Source organism: Buteo buteo, chromosome 1, assembly GCF_964188355.1.
Source record: "Buteo buteo chromosome 1, bButBut1.hap1.1, whole genome shotgun sequence".
Taxonomy (NCBI): domain Eukaryota; kingdom Metazoa; phylum Chordata; class Aves; order Accipitriformes; family Accipitridae; genus Buteo; species Buteo buteo.
The window spans coordinates 36,120,760-36,145,031 of NC_134171.1; the positions used below are offsets into that span (position 1 = coordinate 36,120,760).

General features: G+C 37.1%; 1 protein-coding gene across 22 annotated transcripts in view; it reads left to right on the top strand.

Moving 5' to 3' along the window:
• The window catches only part of SORBS2 (sorbin and SH3 domain containing 2), a 188,346-nt gene that overhangs the window by 99,189 nt on the left and 64,885 nt on the right, over positions 1-24,272 (top strand). For 8 of the 22 annotated variants that reach the window (XM_075027230.1, XM_075027240.1, XM_075027250.1 and 5 more), the window contains 5 exons: positions 1,810-1,859; positions 11,230-11,256; positions 12,268-12,392; positions 13,354-13,971; positions 21,320-21,799. In XM_075027230.1, coding sequence (XP_074883331.1) covers positions 1,850-1,859; positions 11,230-11,256; positions 12,268-12,392; positions 13,354-13,971; positions 21,320-21,799 — 1,260 coding nt within the window. In that variant the 5' untranslated portion in view covers positions 1,810-1,849. Of the gene's footprint in view, positions 1-1,809; positions 1,860-9,425; positions 9,519-11,229; positions 11,257-12,267; positions 12,393-13,353; positions 13,972-21,319; positions 21,800-24,272 lie in introns of those variants that run through there. The other 14 variants (XM_075027340.1, XM_075027317.1, XM_075027348.1 and 11 more) reach the window with 7 other exon arrangements.

Here is a 24,272-nt window from a genome sequence, read left to right on the forward strand (position 1 = left end):
TTTGGCTCTGCAGTGTTCCAAGAGTTCTGTACTTGTTGGGTCTGAAAATAAATATCATGTTGCATTTCGTAGCTTGCATGCTGTACCATCAGTGATTCAGTTCCAAGCTAAAAAGAAGGCTTGAAAATGGTGTCTCCTCTAGCACCCTGAAAACACTGTAGGAATTAGAGGCTTTAAGAATGTTCTGTAGCTGTTATAGAAATCCAAGATTTCATTCAAAGATAATTTATCAAAAAATTAATAGTTTACCTTAATTTTTAAAAGATCTTTTAGAAATTCTCAGAGGTAGCTGCAGCATAAAAAGAATGTAATAAAACTTTATTCACTGCCCCGTATCTATTTCCATAGTTCTCAAGAAGCTTAACGTGCATCTTTTTTGTCACAAAACTGATTGATTAATAGCAGCAGAGTTCAGATAGTTTTAAAAAAACAGTAAGTTTTTCAAGCCTCATGATGAATACAAGAGAATACAGCAATATGCATGTTGCCTCAGAGGTACAGTTAATTCAGGGTTCCTGCTGAGTTAAGCTGGAATTCTGTTTCAATATTTTGTTTACTTGTGCTAATTAGTATCTTGAGTCTCCCATTATAAACAGGGACCCTCCTGTACACATTCCAACTTCTTCCAATGTAGTCAGGCAGTTTATATTTTTAATTTATGTTTTGAAGTTGTATTATATGAAATATTCTGATTTTCCCTTTGTTTTATCCTGAACTTGATGTGGGAACAGTGCAGAGGGAGAATGACTTTTTTTAGCCCTCGGTATTTTGGCCTCCAGTGTGTCTGCCCACTTAGTAAATTACAGTGGGCAGCATATATGGAACGATACAGCTGAGATTGGCCAGTACACAGAATGCCATTGGAAACCTTTTCTGCATTTATCTTTTTATCTCTAAAAGAGCCTGAATAAAAGAGCCATTAAAGTTCCTGATCCTAAGATAAAGCTGTGACATAAACTGTCAGTAGATAGAAAATACTGTGTAGTTTGTCCTGTGACATACCATCAGTAGGTTAAAGTTGCCTGTTAATGTAGGATGTCGTGCTTTTTCTACAGTTGTAGTTTGGTTTTGTGGAGTATTACTATTAGTTTGTAAGTACTGTAGAGAGTTGGGATATCTAAATAAAGAGATTAAACGTTTGCGTGCTTTTTACATTATTTTGGTGTAAATTATTACCTTTAAAAAGCCCATTGATGTATAGTGACTTGATTCCCTACCTGTTGACTGAATCAGGAGTTTTGAAGTGGATTCCTATGGATGCTAAGACACATACCCTAGTTCTGTGCATAGCAATATAGTGAGCAACATTGAGCGTTGGTGTTGTCTGTAGAGACACATTAAATCACTGGATGAAAACAGCCCCATTTCCTGCTTATAAACCATTGAAAAAGACCTGCTAACTGGCTGCTTAAAAAATATTTGGAGAGACCTACTCTTTATATCTTTCAGTTTGCATAATGGCGTAAATAGAGCTTATAAGCAGCCTTTAAAAATATTTCCCCATTCCCATATGGGAGTAATTTTTAGTTTATAGTTTCAAGACCAAAAGTCAATCACTAGGTTTTTATCCCAGAGCAAATGTTTACAGCAGAGGTACTAAACACTTGAAAATAGAGTAGCTTATAATTGAAGCAACAGCTCATCTTTAACTTTGGAAGGACAAGCAGTACCAATTTAATTAAAGCTGTGTTAAAATAGGACTGTCATTTGTATCACAGTGATTCTGCACCCCTCCAAGAAGTCCTGCTGCCATTTTGTACCACACATTCTTGTCTTGTGCAAATTAATAGATCATTTTATTTTCCACAGGAAGCCTGAAGACTTTTATAGCAAATCCTCCAGTGTCAAAATGAACACAGGTATGCTGCTTCTGTGAGATTTTTCTTTACTCTTATGTGTTGTTTAGTAAGCAGAGAAGGTCCCAAATTTATTTAAATTTCCATGAACAAATTGTACTTTAGTTGGTGCTGAACTCAAATTAAGCAAGATATTTTAATAGTACGTCTGCTTATGTGCATTTGTATTCCATATATAAAATTCACATACATGTTTTTCTATGTATGGATATATATGGATATGTGAAATATACATGCATGTTTAGCTTTCTGCGCTTAAGTATCAGTTTTGTATGTGTATGTTTTATGTAAAAATACGTAGTATGAGGACATAACAGCTATGGAAAAGCAATGTTAAAGCATTACATTTTCCTAAGAAAGTGCACATGCTTTAAAAATGCTTTGTTTTCATTCTCTACTGTTGTTAAATTAAAAGACATATAAATACTACCCTGTATTACTAGCTACACTTGCATAATCAGATGAGAATAACTATTTTGTACTTATAGCACTTGGTATTTTCTCTTAAGTTGCTGTGATAGATGTATTGACCAGTTGAAGTACTCTATAGGAAGTTATCTTCATGATCTGTGACAACATACTAATATTTGCTCCTGAGTCGCTGAAGTCAGTAGATAGTGCTGCTGGTTTTGCTGGAAGTGGGAACAGGCCTGTCGAAAGCAGACTGGTGAAATCCTGGCCTGACTCCTGTCAGGTGTAAATTCTCAGTTGTAGTCAACTCTTTATACTCCATGGGCGAACTGTCTGGTTTGCAGATTAACTGTGGCGTGAGGATAGACATATCTATCCTTTCCAAACCAGTTGGTTTTATCATTAACTGTAGTGCCACACCATGACAACTGACATGACAACCTGAAATAAGCAAAATGTGTTATGTGGGACCTGAGGACCTGAACTACCTTTGAAGCCAGTTTAGGTGTTTCGGCAGCACGCTCTAAATCGAAGGGATTAGTTTTTCCGTGGTATAGGTTGCCATTATCTAGACCACTGTATTAATCAGGCTTCCTGGCTTCCTGTTGTCTCAGACAATGACTGGAACTCAGTAGGACCGTGTTCTTGGACAGCTCTTTTTAATACAAAGTTCAAATATATTGTCTCACTTGAAACCTCTATGTTTGTAAATGTAATAAGTAGGATAAATTAAATTTCTCAGTTGAGTTTGTGGGCTTTTTCCCAAAGTTTTGGTTGTTCTTAATTGTTTTTACAGATGCTAACCAGGGTGGTGTGTTTTTTTCATTTCTGGAAATAGTATTTGAAATTCGTCCTATTCTCTTGCATTTTTAGTGAAGATGTCTTTCCTAAACATGGTCTGTATAATTAAGGTAGTACTGAAATACTGCTTACTTCATAGAACTGTAATTTCAGAAGTAATTCAGCTAATCATCATGCATTTGACTGTGATTACATTGTGCGTTGCAATCATGAGAGTTAAAATCTTATGATAGATGTCATTTTATAGCCTCTACTTTGAAAAATGCGGATAGAGCAGTAAATTGCCAGTTTGTGCTACTGCAGCTCTGAAGTATGGCTTTGTTCTATGTTGTACCAAGATTTTTTTAATGTAAACTAGAAATTCTTGAGAGAAATAGACGTAAGACATAAGTAATCTATGTGGCTGAATGACTTCTGTTGGGGATTGGGAGTCTTCTGATCACACAGGAGCCTTGAAAACAGACTTAAAAGACCTGAACACACCTGAAATCCTTTCCAGTTACCTAAGGATATCATGGTTCTAAGCTGAACTGTACTCTACTCTGCACTTACACAGTGAGAACATTTTTCAACTTGTGTGTGCTTGCTATTAATGTGCATGTTACCAGCTGCACTAAAAGGAGGTGTTGACAAAAAACGTGGTATTATCTGTCAGTTCTATTGGTGTATTGTTTCCTAACTGTAAAAAAAATAAAAATATCCACTGAGTAGGGTGTATAAGTGAACATCTTGCACCTATCTGTTAATAAGGCAACTCTTTACTAAGGAAGAAAGTGACTGAGGTGAAAGCTGTTCTGCATGGTGTTCTGGTCTAGTTTCTCTTTTTTTTTTTTTCTTCACTGTGTTGTCTTTGAACATAAAATGAGTGCCCCCCCTTTTTTTTTCCTATTTCACTGCTTTATAACAGGAATTTGTGCATGATGCATTTGGAGGTTATCAGATATAATTGACTTGCCACTAGTTTGGTTTAAAAATATACATTTCATTTATTACTCTTGCACATAAATGAGCACCCTAGTTTGATGCCAGTAACTCCTCAAGTGGCAAAGCCAGTCTATATGCAGCTTTAAAAATAAAAAGTAAATCTACTGCTTAGAGTGGGCTCCTCTAATCCACTGTTCCCTGTGGCTGCGGACTTGGCAGTCTGTTTCGGTGAACCCTGTGGAAGATATTTTTGTCTACAGAGAAAATGTTTTGAAGAGCTTTGGTTTTCAATACTCTACCATATATGGGTAGGATTTTTTAGCATTTGATGTTAATTCCGTACCACATGTTAGGAAGGAATATTCAACAGCATACAGCAATGAAACATATTAGCAAAAGCAAAGAAATAGAGGTAAGATATAGGGGAGGTTTTCAGAAGTACCAAAGGTACTTTGGCTCATAGTTCCCTTTGGTGTTCAAATGCTGTCATAATTTAAAAATAGTACTCTAATAGAATGTGTGCCTTTTTAAACCCAGACTAAGCAATAATCAGCAGAATAGTCTTTTTAAACTATATATTGGTTTTCATCAAGACTTCAAGTACTTTACAGATTTGGTGAACATCATTAACTTGGTGAGACATTTTGAGAAACTAAGTCACAGAAAACCTGAGCTACCCATGAAGCTCACATCAGATTAAAACACAGGATAAATGTGCTTATTGTTCATACTACATATGTGCATGCATAGCTGATGTTGGGGGAGAGGTAACTGCATTGAGGAATAATGAATGGATACAAGTTAATATGATAAAACAGATTCTTAGTGTCCATCCGTAAATATTTTGGCTGAGTTTCACACAGATAATTCTTGATAAATGCATCTAATTTTTAAACTATTAAACAAGTTAGCTGTTTGCATTAGATGAAGCACATAAAGAGCAGCCAAGAGTGAAAAAGTATGCAGTTCTGGAAGACTGCAAATATTTTGTGTTTGTTAAAATTATTAATGGAAGTCATCACATGGACTAATCTCTTACATTTTGTCTGGGAGACAAGAATAGAAATTCTTGAGTCCCTGCAGAGTTCCTGAATAGATTGTGAAGCCACTTTTAGATCACTAAAGCAAATTAGATGGGCTTGAGTGTCTCAGGCATTCTACCAAAATTTTACTTTTTTAATCACTATTTATTGTAATTTAGCAGCATCAAAGAACCAAATAATAGTAGCTTCAGGTTCACCTGTGTAGTCAATGTCAGTATGTGAGAAGTAGTCATGTGTGATAAAAGCTTGTCTGCACATCCACAAAGGAGCTCAGAGAAACAGTGGTAGGAGGGGAAGCCCAAATAATAGCCTGCACTGCCAGGCTACTGCCAGGCCCATCACAGGAGCCATCAAAGACCCATCTCCACAAGCCTAGAGGAGTATGGGGCGCAAGGGCAGGCAGGAACCCAAATTAAGGAGTCCCAAGGAATGAAGGGAGGCACAGGGGCCTCCCTTGTCCAGGCCCTTCTGAGAACTGTCCCAGGAGAGCCTTGTGATCTCCGTGGCCAGCCGTGTATGTATGTGGTGTATACATGTGCTCTTGTGCTTGTGCCTGCTGGGAACACATCTCCAGACTCACTACTGGTTGGACCTGGGGACATAGAGAGGCAGCAGCTTCATCTGTCTTGGACTGTTGGATCCAGCACTATATATTTGCCTCAGAAGGCCAGAATGCAAACAGGGAGTAAGAATCCCTGATCTAAAGACTTCTAAACTGGAATTCACTGTGCAGACAAAGTGGAAATTGATACCGTTCACAAGTACAGTGGATAGAATAAAATGATCAGCAAACATGATGTTTGGGTGCCATTTTTCTTTTCTTTGAGCTGTAAGAGCTTATTCAAAGTTTCCTGCCCCCTGGCTGCTCTCTCTCATCTCTTCACAAGACGTCACCGTCCTTTCATCTTTGCCAACTTGGTTTATGCCACTGCTTTTACTGACTCTCTGAAACACTCTTTTCAAAAAAAAACCACCCCATGTTCCTAAATGAAAGTGGTGGTGTTTTGAATTGGCTCCATTCTGCTTTGGAGCAGGACCTGACCAATAGACTATTTGTCAAATAGAGCTACAGCTCACTTAGGGTGATGCTGTCTGTAGTGGGAGCAGTTGCTGGGATTGCAGATTTAGGGGGCAGGGTTAAAGTACTTATTTGTGGAGAGAAGCAGAATTAAGGGAGGGAGAGAGAAAGAAGTGAGGAGTGGAGAAAGGCTGAGGAGAAAAATTGTAGGAGAGGAGCTGCCAAAGGGAGAGGAGCTGAGTGGTGAGCTAACAAGAGGAAGGAGAGCATCCAGAGCCCCACCGCAGAGAGCGTTAGGGAACATAGGCAGATACACACATCCTCCTAGCTGGAGGGCAAGCCACCACCTTGCCTGTCTTTTCCAGTCAGTGAGTGGCTCTTTTTTTTTCTCTCTTTAAAAGTAAGTCTACAACATTGATCCTAGCATTCAGGAGTTCGTCCCTATATGGCCCTTGCTCTGCAAGATACTGTCAGAAACATGTCTCACCAGATAATCCTTACCTCCCCCGTCTCCTTCATTTTCTTCAGCACCTGCTAAGGATGCCTGTTTGTCTTCTCTTGATTTGATGGGTGTACGTAGGGTTTGCAGAAGAATATCTAGGCACCAACTGTGCTAAGTCATGATTTGAGCTGGACTTGCATTTTGGTTTGATTGTGAATTATTGCCCAACTTCACATTCTATTATTGCCTGCAGACCTTAGCCGATTCAGGTCTCCTTTGCTTCAATGTTAAAACAATACCTAGGAAGACAGGACTCTCACTCCTGAAGAATTTGTCATGTCAAAACGAATAGAGAATTGTGTGTATGTGTATACATATTTGCACACATTTCATTTTATATAAATGCATACATTTTGTATAGATTGTTTCACATATCCTCATTTGTTCCTTGAGTAAAGCTGTGCAATATTAATTCCTTATAGTTTGCAAGTGAAATGAGCAGATAATCATTAATTCAGCCTCCCTTACTGTTTTTCAGTTCTCTCTTCTCTAGACTTAGAGCTTTTTGAAGTCATTTGGACTTCAAGAATCTGATTGAATATAGTTAGTATTTGCTGGAAATTTGATAGAGATATGAAAAAGAAATACAGGCTGGAATAAGCCTCATGAAGTTCAGCTGTGTAAGGCCATGCAGATTAGGGAAGCAGTTTGAAAACTGCCTGTTTTGAGGCAGCATGCAGATTCTTCTGATCCTCATTCAGATATGATGCCCTTAACTTAATGGGAGCCCGGCCTGAACAAAGATGGGAAGACAGAGTCCATCATGCATAAATATGTGCTTGCCCACACACATTCATATTTTATTAGAAATTTTGCACAACTCAATATAGTATATTTGTGCAGTTACATCTTAACTGAGTGCTAATTGACTCTCTTGTACAGATACTGAGAATGTTATTGCAGGTGTGGCCTTCTATATATAGGGGTAAATGTTGTATGCATATATGTATATAGTCAGTTACAACATCTGTTTTAGCTATCTTGTGTGAAGTCATGTCAAACACTTTGCTAGATAATGGGTCCACTAAGTATAAAACTCTGATTCAGTTCAGTTACATTAAAAACTAATTTGAAGCAGAATTTCTTGAAGTTACAATGATAAAATATTTGTAGTCAGTTTTCTGGTCGTCTTCCTTTCCTCCCACTTCAGTTTCTCTATCCTGAAATTCAGGAAGGTAGCTCCTGAAAAAATACAAATAAAGCATCACTTTCTTTGAATAAAAGATGTGACAAACATCTTAACAACATCTTCTAACAAAACTGTTTGCCTGTTAGCTTGTATTAATCAAATAAAGTATGTTGTCAAAGTCTGCCAATATTCGGATAAGAACAGAACCTCAATATCGACACATCATCAGATCACCTTGGAATTACTTCTGGTGTATGTCACAGGGGGAGGGAATGCAAGAATGGAAAATGTGGTTTTAATTACCATTGCCATTCTATATTTATATAGGCAAACTAAAACAAATGTGCAGATTTGATAGCCATTGTCTTTGTTTCACATTTACAGCACCAGTAATTAATTGTGGGTAATGCATTGCTTTTGACTATTGCTCACTGAAATCATTTGGCCTTTTGCCTTGAGACTTGGAATTGGCAATGAGTCTTTGGAACTGCTTAAACTTGGGGCAGTGGCTCTGATGTTTGCCAACGTTAACAACTACTTAATGCATATCCTGCCAGACCTGTGGCCAGAGGGCTCTGCTATTTCGGGGGAATACTGGAATGGGCAAAGAAATACCAGGAGCTCACTTCTCTTGCAGGTGTGGGCTAAAGATGTCTCTGTGGCTCAAATTACTGCTATCATAGGAAATACTTTCTACTAATAGGTTGCACATTTTCCTTAAGCATAATTTTATAAAACTCCTTGTCATAGGACGCAGATATAAAAACCATTAGGGCCTCTATCGTAGTTCTGGTTCTTATTTACTTCAGTGGGGCCCTGTATGAAATTTCAGTAATATCAAATACGAAAATTAAAATAATTATTATAGTAAAGAGCAGAAAAATATTCTAGTTAAATATAGTCAGGAAGAATATTTATTAACTTGCTTTTACAACTATGATAGAGTTGCTAAAAAGCTAAGTTCTGGGAAAGCTACCTTCTAATAGTAACAAAGTATTTATAAAAAAGAATGAGAGCTCCAAGTGAGAGAAGAGTAGAGACTGAGGAAAGAAAAGAGTCATGCAAGGTCCAGAAGAAAGGTTTTTTCCACTCCTGGTTGTTCAGAGTGATTTTAAATTTCTAGTCATTCCCTCAGGATGTTATTGGGTTCCAGACATATATTTTTTAATCTTCTGTTAGATAAAAAAAGAAGAGGAGGAGGAAGAGCAAGGGTGTTCCACCAAAACAACGAAAAAATTATGGCATCCTTAGTAATTTTGTTTCTTGAGCTTAAAGGATCCAAAAGACTGAACAAAAGCACTTTGTCAGCTGATCAAACATAAGCTTAGTTTATGAATGATGTCTTTCTAATGCATACAATGAAATTATTTTACAGTGCAGATTACTGATTAATATTACTCTGGAATGCTTAATCTTTCATCTTGATTACTTGTTTGTTTTTTACTAATTAGCTATAATTAAGCAGTCTTTCAGGTAACAGAATGTATATATTTCCCTAGTGGATTAAGTATTAAATATTGCTTTCTTTACTTATTTTCTGTGAGGTTTATTGTTATTTAAAGCTTGTGAAATTTTATGTGTTCTGCTAATCCGTGAAACTTGTAAATTTAGATGTTCCTGCAGCAGTTCCCTAACTGCATGCTTATTTTCACATATGTTTGGTGTATCTCACACTGTGATATGTTGCATGTGCTTGCTCCCTTTGTCTGGGGCTGCTGTCTGTATTGTTTTGTGCTTCCAGATAGCGGTGGGTGTGCTCGCAAACGTGCTGCAATGTCTGTCACATTAACAGCTGTGAAGAGAGTTCAGAGTTCTCCAAACCTATTGGCCTCAGGTATAACTGCTAACCAGTGAGATAATACTCCTGAATGGCTTTTCTATAGTGTTACATATTCCTGCAATATTACTCTGCAAGAAGGAGAAGGGTAACTGTATTTTCTGTTCCACTGACAGGTCTGTTACTTCTACAATGCTCTTTAAAAAGTGGTCTTAATTTCTCTCTGCATATGCTTAGTAGCCATTAATGAAGAAAATTAGGAAGACTTAGGAAAAATCAGTTATTTATTAATTAATTTTGCCTTTGAGTCCTATGTCCCGTTTGGTTTTTTTTCAAGATAACATAGCATGAAAAGTAGGTTTTGTTTATTACAAATTTTGTTTATTGCAACTTGCTTTAAAAACTCTTCTCAAAGGAAAAGAATCTGAATGTTATTGTAAAGTGATCGTCAGAAGCCAGATTAACTTTAAAAAAAAATGTATCAAGCATGTTTTCCTAAAAATGTTTAAAACAATAAAAACATGCAGAATATTCAGTACACAGGCAGAACAGCTTCTTAGCAATGCTCATGTCTGGCGTCAGAAGCCAGACTAACTTTAAAAAAAAAATTTATCAAGCATATTTTCCTAAAAATGTTTAAAACAATAAAAACATGCAGAATATTCAGTACACAGGCAGAACAGCTTCTTAGCAATACTCATGTCTGGGTTTGCAAAATTTAATCTTAATGGGTATCAGCTGACCAGGTTCACTGGTGAATTAGGTAGTTGTACGTATAAATCAGTAAGGAATCTTGAGTGATGTAGACTAATTTACACCAATCTGAACATGCAGTGTTCACACCAAACAAGCATAATGCAGGAAGGTGAACAAAGAATGATCCAGAAAATAATTGCAAGATAAAGTCTTTGTTTTGTAGATCTTCTCAAGGGTAAGACTAATCCCCAGGAATAAGAACTGTTAGAATTTATGAAGCAAATTAAAAATTTGGTTGCTACTCTTTGTAAGGATAGTGGAAGTGTTATTGGGATTACTGCATGTATGTAAACTTAAGAAAACATTGGGTTCTTAGCAACCCTTCTAACAAATTTTTATCACTTAAGCATGTGATACAAATCTCTTAATGTCTTGCTTTGTTGCAAGTGATAAGGAGTGCTTTTAGTACTATAATTATTGTACATTTAAAATATTTTTAATTTGTGTGGAGATGTTGTTATTTTAGTTTCTTTAGGAGAAAAAAACCACTAATATATCTACAAGTAATTCAAAAAACCACCAGAATTTAAAATCTTTTCTCTGCTGGCAGTATGTATGTATCGGTTTCTGTGTTTTGCTTTGAAGTGATGAAGAAAGCATCACACATTCTGGTGTGTAGGGGGAGAGAAAATCCTGACAGAATCTGTAGGCATTTTCTTGGTTTCAAATTAAGCCTTTCCAGCTCATCTTAAAGGGATGATATTTCTTTTGCTATCTGGATTTTAGATTATAGCATATCACATTATTTACTAGAAAAAAAACCCACAGCAAATGTTTCTTTGTTACTGGCTGTCTGAAATAGCAGTGATTAAATAAGAGTAACTCTCAGCACACTATAACCTGTAGAATTTGTGCAATGAACGTTGCACAGTTACCTATGGTCTAATATTCTGAGGTGTGCTTAGGTAACAGGAGGGAATTAGGTAACTGAACAAAAGGACTCATAATATTTTTCAAGTTGTGTCATGTTTTTATTTCTGACACAAATTAATATTGGATGTTTCTTTTTCAGGCTCTGATTCTCAGTCTCCAGATTCAGGTAAATAAAACACTGTGATATTTATGCATCCGTGTAATACCATGTAAGTGGATGAATTATAAAAATCTTCCATTTATTTGATTTCATTACTCCATACATCCACATTCTTTAAGGAAAGCATCACTGAAATTGTAATAATAATAATTGCAAGTGGTTAAGACCTCAAATTCAGGTCTCATTTGAAAGCAGTGTTTCCTATAACACCGTATGTGTTGTCAGAAAATGAATTGTGTGGGAGAATACAGACTGCTAATTTGCCACCTTTAGCTTCAGTGGCACTTGCTATTTTATTTTTACTCGCTTACTCAGGATTGCAAGTTCTGCCCACCTCACTTAGCAGCCTGCTCACATAATGTGTTACTTTTCCCAGCCTCTTACAATGTTTTGTCTTCAAATCTGTAACTTGTTGAGGTAGGATAGTATCTCCCTCTATGTTTGGACAATGCCCTGGGGGCCCTTCAGCTCTGAGAATAGAGACAAAACATGGTTAGTTGGTTGGAAAATTGAGGTGTCATTCAGATTTGGAAAGAAGATGCATTATTGGAACAACTAATCAGGTATTGTGGTGAAATCTGGTGAAACTGCCATGACCAACTAACTTTAAGCAAGCTGGGATGTTTTTCAAAAGCTGATGCAGCTGTGAAGTTCAAGAACCTAATCTGTGGAAGTACTTCAGCCTGCTTTATACCGGGGCTGAAGCACTAATGTCTCAAAAGGACTCCCAAGGTTAAAATCCATAGTATGTATGAATGTTGTGGGGAGATGTCAAATGGCAGTGTTGTTAATGCTTGAGTTTTCTAAATTTTAAAGATAAATATTTTTTGAAGTGGTAGCTTTAGCCCTGTTCTTATAACTTCCATGATTACACCAGCAGCAATGTCAGTTGTGTAGTAGCTAAACTTTTCCACAGTTTGTTTAATAGCGGAGTTGCTGTGATGATAGCAACATAGAGATCTACTAATCACAAAAGAAAAAAACCAAACCTATGTTATTCTTTTTTCCTCACAAAAGGTTGGAGATCTTACAATGATGGAAGTAGAGAGACACTGAATGGAGATGCTAGCAGTTCATCTCTTACAGCAAAAGGTTTTAGGAGCGTGCGGCCAAATCTGCAGGATAAAAAATCACCAACTCAGGTAAAACTGAACACACCAAGTTTCATGCTCTGGTATTTGTGGGGGGGTTGTTCTTGGGGGAGAGCATATATAGATGGGATACCTCAATGGAACATCATCCTGATGTCTTCCTGATAGTGCAAATCACCTGTTCATATGGGGCGTTACAAACTATTCTACTGCATAGATAAAGTATACTCCACAGAGGATGTATGCCTCCAGGTTAATTACCAGAAATTGCTTTCAATGAACAAGACAGCCAGCTAAATAAAAGTAGGTCATACACCAATAAAAGCTTTCTAGGAGTGTTGTCAGACTTCAAAGAGTATTTATTAGTATTTTACACTTGGAGAAATGCATCAGTCATCAAAATAATATCTGAAGATAAAGGCTTATTAATTATAACGTAGGCAATGTTGCTGCCTGTTTTGCAGAACAATATAATTAGAGCACACTAAAAAAACCCCACTTAACTTAGAAACATATTTATCTGTCCAAAAAAGATTAACATACAAATGTCAATACTGTCTGTTACTATTTTAATTCAATTCTGTGTGTTTTATGTATGTGTATTACCTGTGAATAATAGCTTGTTATCTAAGATCATGGAGTACATTTTGGAAATTACTTACATATCTGAACAATTTCGCAGTAATAATTCTTATTCAGTGTAATAATTGGTTTTTTTAAAAGAAAATGGACTATTGTGGGCTCCCTTCTGATCCCAGTTTACTCTGAGCAAATGGAACATCTGGCTTTCTAAACACAAGCCATACAGTCCTGCACAGCAAAAGGTGGTGGGCACCTGACGAATTCAATTTTCAATTGAATTGAGCAATGTTGGGATGAAGCCCCTTAAGTTGCTAGTTTCTTTATTTAAAGATAAAAATCAAATTGAGTTATATCTCCTGCTAACATTTACTTTCTTTCTGTTTCTTCTTTAATGTTATTTTGCTGTGTGTGGATGCTTTTGGCAAATAAGGCACCTCTGCCACCTCCTAGAAAAGAAAGTTTTCGGAAAGCAAGAGTAACTAACCACAAGAACGAAATTAATCTCGAGGCAGTAACAACCAGTCCAGCTAAACACCTTCCCACAGATACTGCCTATTACACTAACGAGAAGTCTGTCCAGAAGACAATGTCTTCTCAAATATCTAACACAAGTGTGTCCTACGCACAAAAAATCATTAAACCACTGACCTCAATCTCCAGTGCAGGCACAAGCACAGTAGCTGGTATTAGTACTACTCTCCATCAAGGCCAAAGGCAACAGTCTCAAAAACGTAGGGTATCAACCCTGAAATTAACCCGGACACGTGACCCAGCGAGTAGCATTCATTGTAATACACAGCAACAGCTCAAGCCTGTTGAAGTGCCAGTATTTCCACAAAGGCCTGTCTCACCTGTCTGTAACCCTGTGCCTGAGGTACACACAGCGTCTCTTTCCATTCAGATAGCTCCCATCCCTGACAATAAAGCAGAGCCTGAAATCCAAGAACATCCACCTAGTATTTCTCCAGACACTTCAAAGATGTCGTCAAAGGATTTGGGACAAAAGTCTACAGTTCTTCCTTCTTCACAGGCTGCAGAATGCCATGTGGTATATTTAATTTTTCCATCTTTTATTTTAGATCATTCATGAATCACTTAATAACCGTCTGTTTAGTTATACTTACATTATCAAAGTTAGACCTTGTGTTTTCTGGGTAAAACTACCTATCACATGGATCAAAACATCAAAACAGAACTGAACAAAACGTGAAGTTTTTGGAAGGCTATTGCAAAAAAAAAAACAAAACAAAACAAAAAAAACCCAAACATTAACCCAGCTGAGCTGGAAGGTAGACTTCTTTGTTCCTCTGTGAGCACTTTATAGAGTGCAAATGCACAACAGGAAATCAGTGAATTGTAGGTGATGCATCTGCTTAAGTGGCTCTTCCTAGAGGGGGTTGCATTAGTGTTATGCTGCCGCAGGTGCTGGAAGGATCAAGTATGGATAGAAAACGGTGGGGTTGGGGGGTTTCTATAAATGCAGTTCTGCCAGTTTTCTAGGGCCACCAAAAATACATTTTGTCAGTCAGTGCTTTCTGCAAGGCTAATCACTGCTGTCTCCTATGTGTCCTGTGCAATAGCGCTTTTTAAAGAAAATGGGTTGATAAAATCTTTTGTCAACCACCTCTACACGAAGCATCACAAGGCACTGAACTTTTAGTCCCTCTTTCCCCTATACCCTATGCCTACTGAGATGAGAATTCTTTGTTAACTATACTGATGTCATCTAGGAGAAATGGGTATATCAAGCACACAGTATAGGACCAGAGGAGTCTGAGCAAGATTTATAGCCATTCAGAAAGTTACTGAGTTAAATAAAATAAGCCTGGGAGCAATAAAGCAGCAGCAAATACATACTAGGCAAAAGGAGAGCTCTGAACAAACTTTGTTATTTCTACTCTGCTTTACCTAGTCACATTAAGATTTTTCTATTTAAAAAGTTAATTATTCTAGTACGTCTACCAATATAACAGCTTATCTGAGTTTGAAAGCTTTTCAGTTGGAGGTAGGGATTGCTATAGGTCTAGGCATATCTGCCTCAAAGCTTTGTCTGAGTGAGGGTCCCATCATGATGTATTTGTGTTCACCTAGTTCTGCTGAAATCAGTGGGGCTACTCTGAAGTAAATATGGCACAATCTTGCAAGCTTAAAGTCTGCTGACAGCCCTATCGTCAATACTAGTAACACATCTGTTCTTTCAGACTGTGGTTCCCTCAAAGCATCACATTCAACCAGGTCTTTACTCTGGAAGCCACAAGTATCTGCATTAGCTACAGGATAGTTTTACAAATTGTAATATGTCAATTCCCCCCTTCAACTCCCAAATAAAAATTTTGAACAGAACAAAGCTGTGTGAAATTACACGGCAACAATTTGCAATGCTCCTTCTGAATTCACTCCATTAACAAATGGGAGCAGTGAAGAATTAGTCACATTTGTCCTTTTCAAGATTAGAGACAAAACTATCATCTTAAACGCTTTTATTAGGCTACATAGAATTTAGAATATTTTGAGAAAAACAAGTTGCTTTACCCTTGAGAAGAATCAGTGATTTTTGTCAAGTAAAACAAGTCAGTTCAAGCAAGAACCACAGTAAAGAAATCATGTCAGAAACAGTAATGAAGGCTGAGCAAGAGCTTTTTCTGGTAGAGAGAGTAGGTATGAAGATTATAGGAGGCAGGCTTGCAAGCCTTTTAAATATGGGCATCAAGGGATACGGTCAGATAGTAGAACAGGTGTAGGTGTGGCCAATACAATTTCCATGTCATATGTTTTCTTTTCATTTAAAAATAGTTGTTCAGCCTGTTAGCAATAAGATTCATTTATATATGCTCAGATAAATCAAAGTGTCTCTCAAACAGAAAGTGGGTTTATGACAGCTAACAAGAATTGGGGGAAATACCTTTTTTTATGATCCAGAATAATATTCAAACTCTAATCAGAATAACTAAAAATAATTTATCTTCTAGCTACTTTTTTTTTTAGAATTTTAAAAGTCAAAACTAATCTTTCAATTTCTTTTTATTTTAGAATCTGTTTTAGTTTCACTATGAGCTGACAAAAGTCAGAAAAGTAGCTGTGAATTGTTTGGCAATTCTACACTAATTTTTCTGCCTTCACCTTGGTTTCAGTGTGTGGGAAGAATGATCAGAAATTTGGCAGCTGTGTTTCTTTGAATAAAATGATAAAAATTTCAGTTGATCACAGGGATCATTAAGGAATGTAGCCAGCTTTTCAAACTGCATCCATTTATTGATCTCTTGCCTGCAAAATTCAGCTGACATCCTCCCTGATGTTCAACTTTGAAATAAATTCTAAACATTAGTATGAAGAGGTGTATCTGGCATCACAATCGACTCATGGAACCAGTGGGTTTTCCTAGCTCTGTGTTAAAACACATAGCTGAAAACACATAGCTGAAAGTACAAATCAGCATGTGAGGTGGTGTAAAATTCTGCATCAGGTGAGGTCCTAAAGCCTAGATGCCATGGGCTGCAGTTAGCAATAAAGGCTACAGCTATATGTCTGAAAAGATTTCTTTTCCAACTCTCATCTCTGGTTGAAATCTTGGAACTGTTCTAACTAATGCTAAAAATTATGATCCCCTTTAGTGCTGTATCTCATGGTATTTGCAAAGTTCACAATTTCTCTCGCACAGACAAATTAACTTTCAGTATACTATGCGTGATACTACTTTCATTTTTTAAATTGTTTTAGATTTGCAAGCGCTACAGGTCTTTGTGCAGTAGTTAAAATACTTTTGTATATGGAGATCATAGTGTGTTATGTTAAGCTATATCCTCTAGGGATGGTCTTAGACTGCAGATCTGGCCCACCAGCAATGTTCAAAGCCACCACAGAAACCCTCAAAATCCAATCAAATACTTTTAGAAAGGCTCTGTAAGAACAAACAACTCTCCCTCTGCATCTGGGTTTATGTATGTGGAGGAGAATGAGGTAAGATTGGCTAATCATCACTTCTTAAGATGTGGTGAATGAGAAATACTGTGCATGTATGGGTATCTATGTGTATAGGGAATAATATGTACAACTATATTATGTCACAAAGCTGGAAAAATACAGCCAAAAGAGAGCTTGTATGCTCCAAGTTCATGCATAACAATTTTGCAGTATTCTTTAATGTATCTTGTTATGTTTGTGCTCCTATTTGCGCTTCTTTTCAGAGCTTATCTGCTGAAACTTTAGGAGCAAGCAGAAGTGTGCTATGACTCACCAAGTGACATTTTTTAAACACTCCTACTCAGAGAAAGGTTAAACCCCTTAAAAGTATATATGAAAAGAGAAGTATTCAAGTTACTCAATATTAAATTTTTTTCATTATTATAGTCTCGAGAGTTGCTGCTCTTCTGTACCATACTGCAGATATGGAAGAAATAACCTAATCTATTTCAGCAGAGAAATTAGTGTTTGTTAGTATGAGACTGATGGAGGTAAAGTCTGTTGTCCAAATTTCTTAATAAGAAAAAGTTATAAACTGATGAAGAATTCTGAGCTGCATCTTCTGAAATAAACACCTAAGCATCCTCTTGTTCTAGATACTGCTCTATAAAACTGAGGATGCAAAACATCTGTCCTGTTTGTTTGAATTCCATAGATGAGTGAACACTTGGTTTAGTCCTGGTGTCCTGGAGGAATAAAATCTACGCTACTAGGTGTTTATGAAAGTGTTTCTTTTGCCAGCCTTATAGCTGCAGACAAGTGAATCAAGGAAAATAACCCTGAAATTAGAAAAAATGTTTCTGAATTGGTTTATCTAATACATTACTGTTTGTTAGGTATGGACAATACATTGAGTGATGTAGAAGGGAGAGAAGACAGGTTTCAATATTTGGGGGACAGATGGCAAGCAAAATCGAGCACAGAATTTTCATTTTAAGTTCTGTATCACTAGCGTGATTTTACACAAGGGCTGAGCTCCACCTCCTTGTAATGAGTTTAGAATAAGAGGACTAGGTAGTAAAAATGAGCATAGGATATAACTTGCAGCGTCAGTTTGGAGATTTTGACATGAGCTTTTAACAATTAAAACCAGAGGTATTTTTACCCATTTGTGCAAGCGTATGGGTGTAATTTGATTGTTGACTACTAAACTCTGCTATGTATTAACAAAATGGATTTATTCAGTTATCTCTGAGTCTCCTTATCTGTGTCTTGACTGTTGAAGCAAGGCCAGCACTTTGGTGTCATTAGTAATCTCACATCACTCCCCATAGATCTTGCATTAAAATGATAGATGACTGGTTTTGAAACCCGTACTAGGGTCACATGTCTACTTCAGGTGAATTGGGTAGCAATTGTATTCTTCAGGCCTGACATTTTACTATTTGATGGAAGGTGAACATTTCTAAGGACCAGCAGGAAGCTGCGCTTGAGACCTTCAGTTCACTTTAGGACTGTGATGACATTTCTCTCTCTTTCTCTCTCAAGCGTCCTCCACAACCCAAGATAATTATGTAGTCTAACTAGTTTTTCATCATTCTAATTGATTAAATACTTGTTTGGCATTTAATCCGCCTGATTTCTGCTAGCGTTTCTTGCGCTATAACAATAACAAACCTAATCTGAAGCACACTGAATGGAACTGGTATTAAAAGTTTTCTGGAATGCATTCAGCCTTGTCCTTCTCATAGTTTTTGCAGTGATGAAAAATATGGATTAGTAGTAGCCAAATGTATCTGTTTAGAGATTACCAACTTTCCATGTTTTTTAAATGGTGTAATCAGTTTTCAAAAATAATGCTGTTTTAAATCACCATTTCAGCCACTCTTTCCCAGAGTGATGGTTGTACCTATGACAGAATTCTAGAACTAGGCAGAATATTTAAGTTTTACTCTACAAAGCTGAGAAACTTCATGTTAGGAATCAGTACCTAGAATTGCTGCATTCCTTCTACCCACATTGTAAGAATGATAACTTTATATTCTTTTTAAGAATTTGGCTTGACGAAATCAGCTATTATTTGCCAAACACAATGAATTTTAATTCTTTAAGAACTCAATTTCACTAGCTCTCTGGATGCACCCTGAATATCTGTTCTTGTGTTGTCCATCCCTTCTTTTCTCAAGCATGCAGGCAATCTTCTCAGTTCAAAGCCAGAAGGCTTACTAGGTTTCTCAAGTCTCCAAAATTTCCTGTTATTTTAACAATTTAGAGATCAATTTACATATTTTGGCTCAGTCATATGTAACTTTTCCTCTGGGGATGCTGAGAGGATAGCTGGTCTCAAGAAATTGGCTCTGCCTCATAATTGCATTATGATCTCCTGGTTCATGTCTTTTGCTGGAGATCTTGAATTATGACATGGATGATGAAATTCATCATGAATGATGGTTCTGTCTTCCCTTTATGTATCTGTGAAGTGAAATTACTGTTTCTTATATGTGTACGTAAATGCACACATCTTAAACACCTGATATACTGTGCTGTATAACCAGCTGTTTCACATCTGCATTTGATTGCTTTTCATGAAATTATTTTAATAGTATTCCATTGTTCTTTTGAAATTTCCATTGTCAAATTAGTTATCTCTAAAAATCATATCTCCTTTTACAGTCATACAGTCAATTATTGATTTTCTGATTAAGAAGTAATCTGTTCAGATTTACTCTATGGAAAGGTTTTGGGGTTTTTTTCAGTTGTAGATTTGAAACATTGCTGTGAATAAGATTTGGATTTTAAGCTGCTTGACTAAGTCTCATCAGTGTTTTAACTGCAGATTTTAACAGCAGCTTCTGGCTATTTTTGTGTACCCCAGAGATCCAGTAATGCCAAAGAGTTCTTTTGAACCATTTGGAACAAGTGATGGATATCTGTTCACATGCTTAAGATTCTTTTCTGAAATGCTTATTCATAGGGATGGTCCCGTTGACCTCAGTAAGGTTATTTGGGTAAATTCTAGTTGATCTCAGCAAGAATTATGGAACTGGACCCCCAGTGACCTCTCATAAGTAGCACAAACTGGGTTGTGTTCCAAGTCTTCCATAAGGGCTTTAGAAGATATTTTCAGATTTTGTATTAAAATGCCAAAATGGCATTTTAATCTGATGGCTTGAAACATTTTTTGAATGATTAGAGTTAAAGACATCTGCCTATTCTGAGCATAGGAAATAACCATAATATTATTGGTAACAAAGTGATATCTATGAGTAAATGTTGCTTTTTTTAAGTAGTAATTACTGCATATAGTATATTACTGTCCTGTATTTTACATAAATTTAAAATCGCAAATGCTCTTTCCCTGCAGCTATTCTGGAGTTCCTCAGCCCTATCAAGAATGAAACCATTAGTGCTGAAGTAGACAGGATTTTGATGTACTTCAGGAATGGATTGAAAGCTTGTGGTTAATAGGCAGTGTAGAAGAATTTGTGCAGCTGTTTAACAAAGATTGGATGGCAACGTGCTTTCCATGTATCTTTAATTCAAAAACAAGTTGTAGATGCAAAAAGCCAGTGTCAGGACTAGTTTAAACCCGGTGTCCTGTGACTGATTTGAAATAACAGAACATAAAGCTCATATATTGTGTGGCAGTTTTCAGAAGCCCTCTCATGAGGATGTTCCCTTATACTTTTAAGGAATTACACTGAAGCCAAACAACTAGTGTGTTTTGTTTCAGTATGAAGTCATCCCTGTCCTGTTCTTGTGCTCCCAGTCTTTGTTGTTCCTCAGATTTATACCAGTTACCCTAACTATCCTTGTGTCCTCTAATGTCGAAAAGGCTGCTATGCGTACACCTTATCCAGTAGGCTGACAGGGTGCTTCCAGGGTGCTTGGAAATTCTAAGATCATCCAAACATTCTTATTAGAGGCAGTGGAGAAGATGTATTCAGTCACAAGGGGCAAAAAAGTCCCCAACCTATTGCTTGCGGATCATATGAACATTCAATATTAGTGTTTCCATTTAGCTTGCACTCCTGCCCATCTGTATATTACACTTAATTTCAAAATGCCCCTTGACAAAAAAAAGAGCAACTTTTACAGAGATTAGACTTGCAGATCCTTTTTTCCTTTTACAAACAAAATGAGCATGACATTCTCTAGCCTCATATTTATGTGAAGTATAAAGTAGTGTGAACCTTCTCAATGCACAACTAAGATCATTAATATATGCAGTACATTATGGATATTCATCCCCAGCACACTATGGTTTCTGGCATTGCTTCCACTAGTATTTGATGCATTCATTTCTTTAATGTTTTCCTACTTTAATATAGAGCGTGGTTGATTCATTTCCTAATCCATGTGAATGTGAACTTCCTCGGGCTGCTGAAAAACTTACGCTTTTGTAATTCTCCTACACACAGCAAGAGGCAAAGGGAAAAGTTTTTTATTCATTTGGTAATCTGTTTCTTTTCTTATTTTTTTTCCTCAAATCTCAGCTTGGAAACCAGAAAGTAACTGCCCCTGTGATGGAGGTAAATGCTTCACAGACACACAGACAAACAGCAACAGAAGCTTCTCCACTGCCTCTTCCTCCTCCTGTGGTACCAGTTAACAGAGCCTCTTTCTCACCAGACAGTGGCACCCATCTAGTACCATATTCTTTGCCAACGCTTGATGATTTTTTGCCTTCACGCTTTTATAAAACCCCAGCCCTTTCACAGTTTTCATATAAATGCCCATACCTAGCTTCTGAAGGTATTATCCACAGGAATGAAACAGCCTCTGTAAGCACAGATTCTGCCATGAGTGAGTGCTCCTCCCGCACAGTGAGTGAGTCCTCCACAGCCATTCTAGATGAGCTGCAGACTTGTAGCTATGATACTACTGACTGCTCTGAAACACCTTCCCCAACCTTGAGCCAGATGTCTGCTGTGTCAGATGGCACCACGTTAACCAACACTGCTGCCACTTCTCATGTAATTATGCTTCCTTTTTTCCTCCTCCATTTTGTTCAAACAGGTTGTCAAAGGGGAAAAGAATTCAAACTTGTCTGTTATCCTGTTACACAGACAAGTATGCCATTAGTAGTTTTCTGTGTTCACAGTCTGACAGTATGTTTTGCAACAGTTGTTTAAAAAAAATCATTGGCATAGCAGATTTGGTAATAAGAAAATGATACTAAGTTGTTGCACAGTTGTATGGTCAGCTACGGAGTATCAAACACTTTGCTTAAAATAAATGAAAATAAATTCGATAAATATCTGTTCCAAATGCATTAAAAGCAAGCTGTCTGTAGAGTTTTAAGAGATTTGTTTAAAATATTGTTAGCAACGTACAGGTTTGTGGAGTTTGTAGCCTCTGGGCTACCACGATTTTTGGTTTATACTGAGGTACAGATTTCAGTAGTATAACTTGTAAATTCATAGTAAATGTTTGCAATATTTAACGCATTTTTTTCCCCAGCCATGACCACTGACTGCACGAAACTGTTTTTCTCTCCTCTAACTAACCTTTTCCTCTCCTAAGCACAGTTTCTTACAGGAGTGAACTTCATAAGTAATCTTGTAGTACCCAAGTGTCTGTTAGTTTTCTCTTGGTTAAGTCAAGGGAAAAAACAGCATGCTATTAGACATTTTATATGTACATTCACTTTTCTGTACCTTAGTACACTCCCATATGGTAGAAAGAAGGTATGGAATTTGGGTCAAATCCAGATCACTTCTTATTTCTTTTGAGATTATCTGCATCATTAAAATGAGTCAGAACAAAGCTTTCATTTAGATCGAGCAATTCATTGCTGAATTACAAAACAGAGATGTTCTGAAACCAAAGTTTTACTGGGTCACAACAGTGTTCAAACTTTGTACAAATACTTCAACATGCCATCATTTGCAGGTCTGAAAAGAGCAAACAGTGTATGTATTTTTAAAGTTTCATGTATATTTTATAAAAAGTATTTTGAGCCCAAACTCGCACATAGTCACCTGGAATGTCAACGATCTGTTGTCAGGGCTCTGGATGCTGTTTAAAAAAATAGTATTAATAACAGGCATGTAAAAGCTGTCATTCCTAAGTCTTGTAACACAGCTCTGAAACTTTTTTTTTTTTTTGAAGAATCAGTACTGTGAATCTGCATACAGCCCAGTAGTTGTAAGCAGATACCATAATCAATATAGACTGGTCTTTGTAAATAAGGCACAATCACTACGTGACCGTTTACTAGCTATGGGAAGCATGGAACATTTATATTTTCTTCTAACCTAAAATAATTAGCTAACTGTGTTTGTTTTCTTTGAGCACCATTTTTGTAAGCAGAAGCGAACAGTCTTTCCTTCTTCCATTTTTCAGGTAGTCTCCCTGTAGAGGTATATGGTATGGTCAGATCTGACTACCACTTTCTCTCTTAGACCTGGCAGGGATGAGCGTAGCAGTTGTTCACCGTTAATGGACAAAGGATGAGTCTCCCACCAAAGGACATAAATGCCCAAACAGTCCTAAGAGCCCCACAGAAGTTAAACTGCTGGCAAGATCCACCTCTACTGTGTAGAAAAGTCTTTGTCTCCCATCCTCTGTAGAGGAGGGCGAGATGACTATAAATCTATCAGTGAAATGAGAAAATGATGGGGAAGCTGGTGGCACACACAGCTGGTGTGCTGCTAGTGGCTCTACTTCTATAGTGATCTTCATTCTCAAAGGAGAGTCCTGTTGGTTTTGTAGATGAAAACCGCTGAGAAAACAATAAAAGTAATACAGGATTGTGCCATCCAGCAGTGTGCCCACGTAAGACAGAACCACGCTTTCAAAGACATTGGGGTTGTTTCTTTATTCTTGAGGTCCTTAATGAGAGCTTAGGCAAAAAGGTTTTGCAGCACATCTTATGAGAAGAAGAAACAGCATCAAGAAGAGCTGAATCAACAAAATTGTAAAATATTCCAGGCAAAAGGCAGAGCTAAACATAAAACTGTGGTTAATTGGCCATACTTTTAGTCACAGATTACAGATTCTTTGAAAACCTGAAGTATGAGAATTTTAATTCTTACTTGGGCTTATGCTTTGAATTGGAGTTAAAATCAGAGAAGAGCTGGTTTTGGAAACTATTTTTTCTGACTCTATTCCAATTATGAACATTTCCCTTATAAAGTAATTTTTATGGGTTCTTTTTGTTTATGTAGTTTAAAATTGTGGAATCTAATGGAAACTTGGAAATGGAAGTACACATTAGGTTTTTGCCTTTTCCCGAGTTCCAGGACTGTCTCAAGCTGCAAGAATTGATCCTGAGTATTTTAGCCTAATTCAATGTCTTGAGGCCAGGGGTGTGCTGTGCAGCGTTGTTGCACAAAACTGCTCAGACCTCCATAATGGGACCTCTGTCCCTTTGCTGCCTGCCTCAGCAGAAAGTTAGAAAGCAGCTCCAGTCTCAAATAGATGTTTTTCTCTGCTCTGATTCAG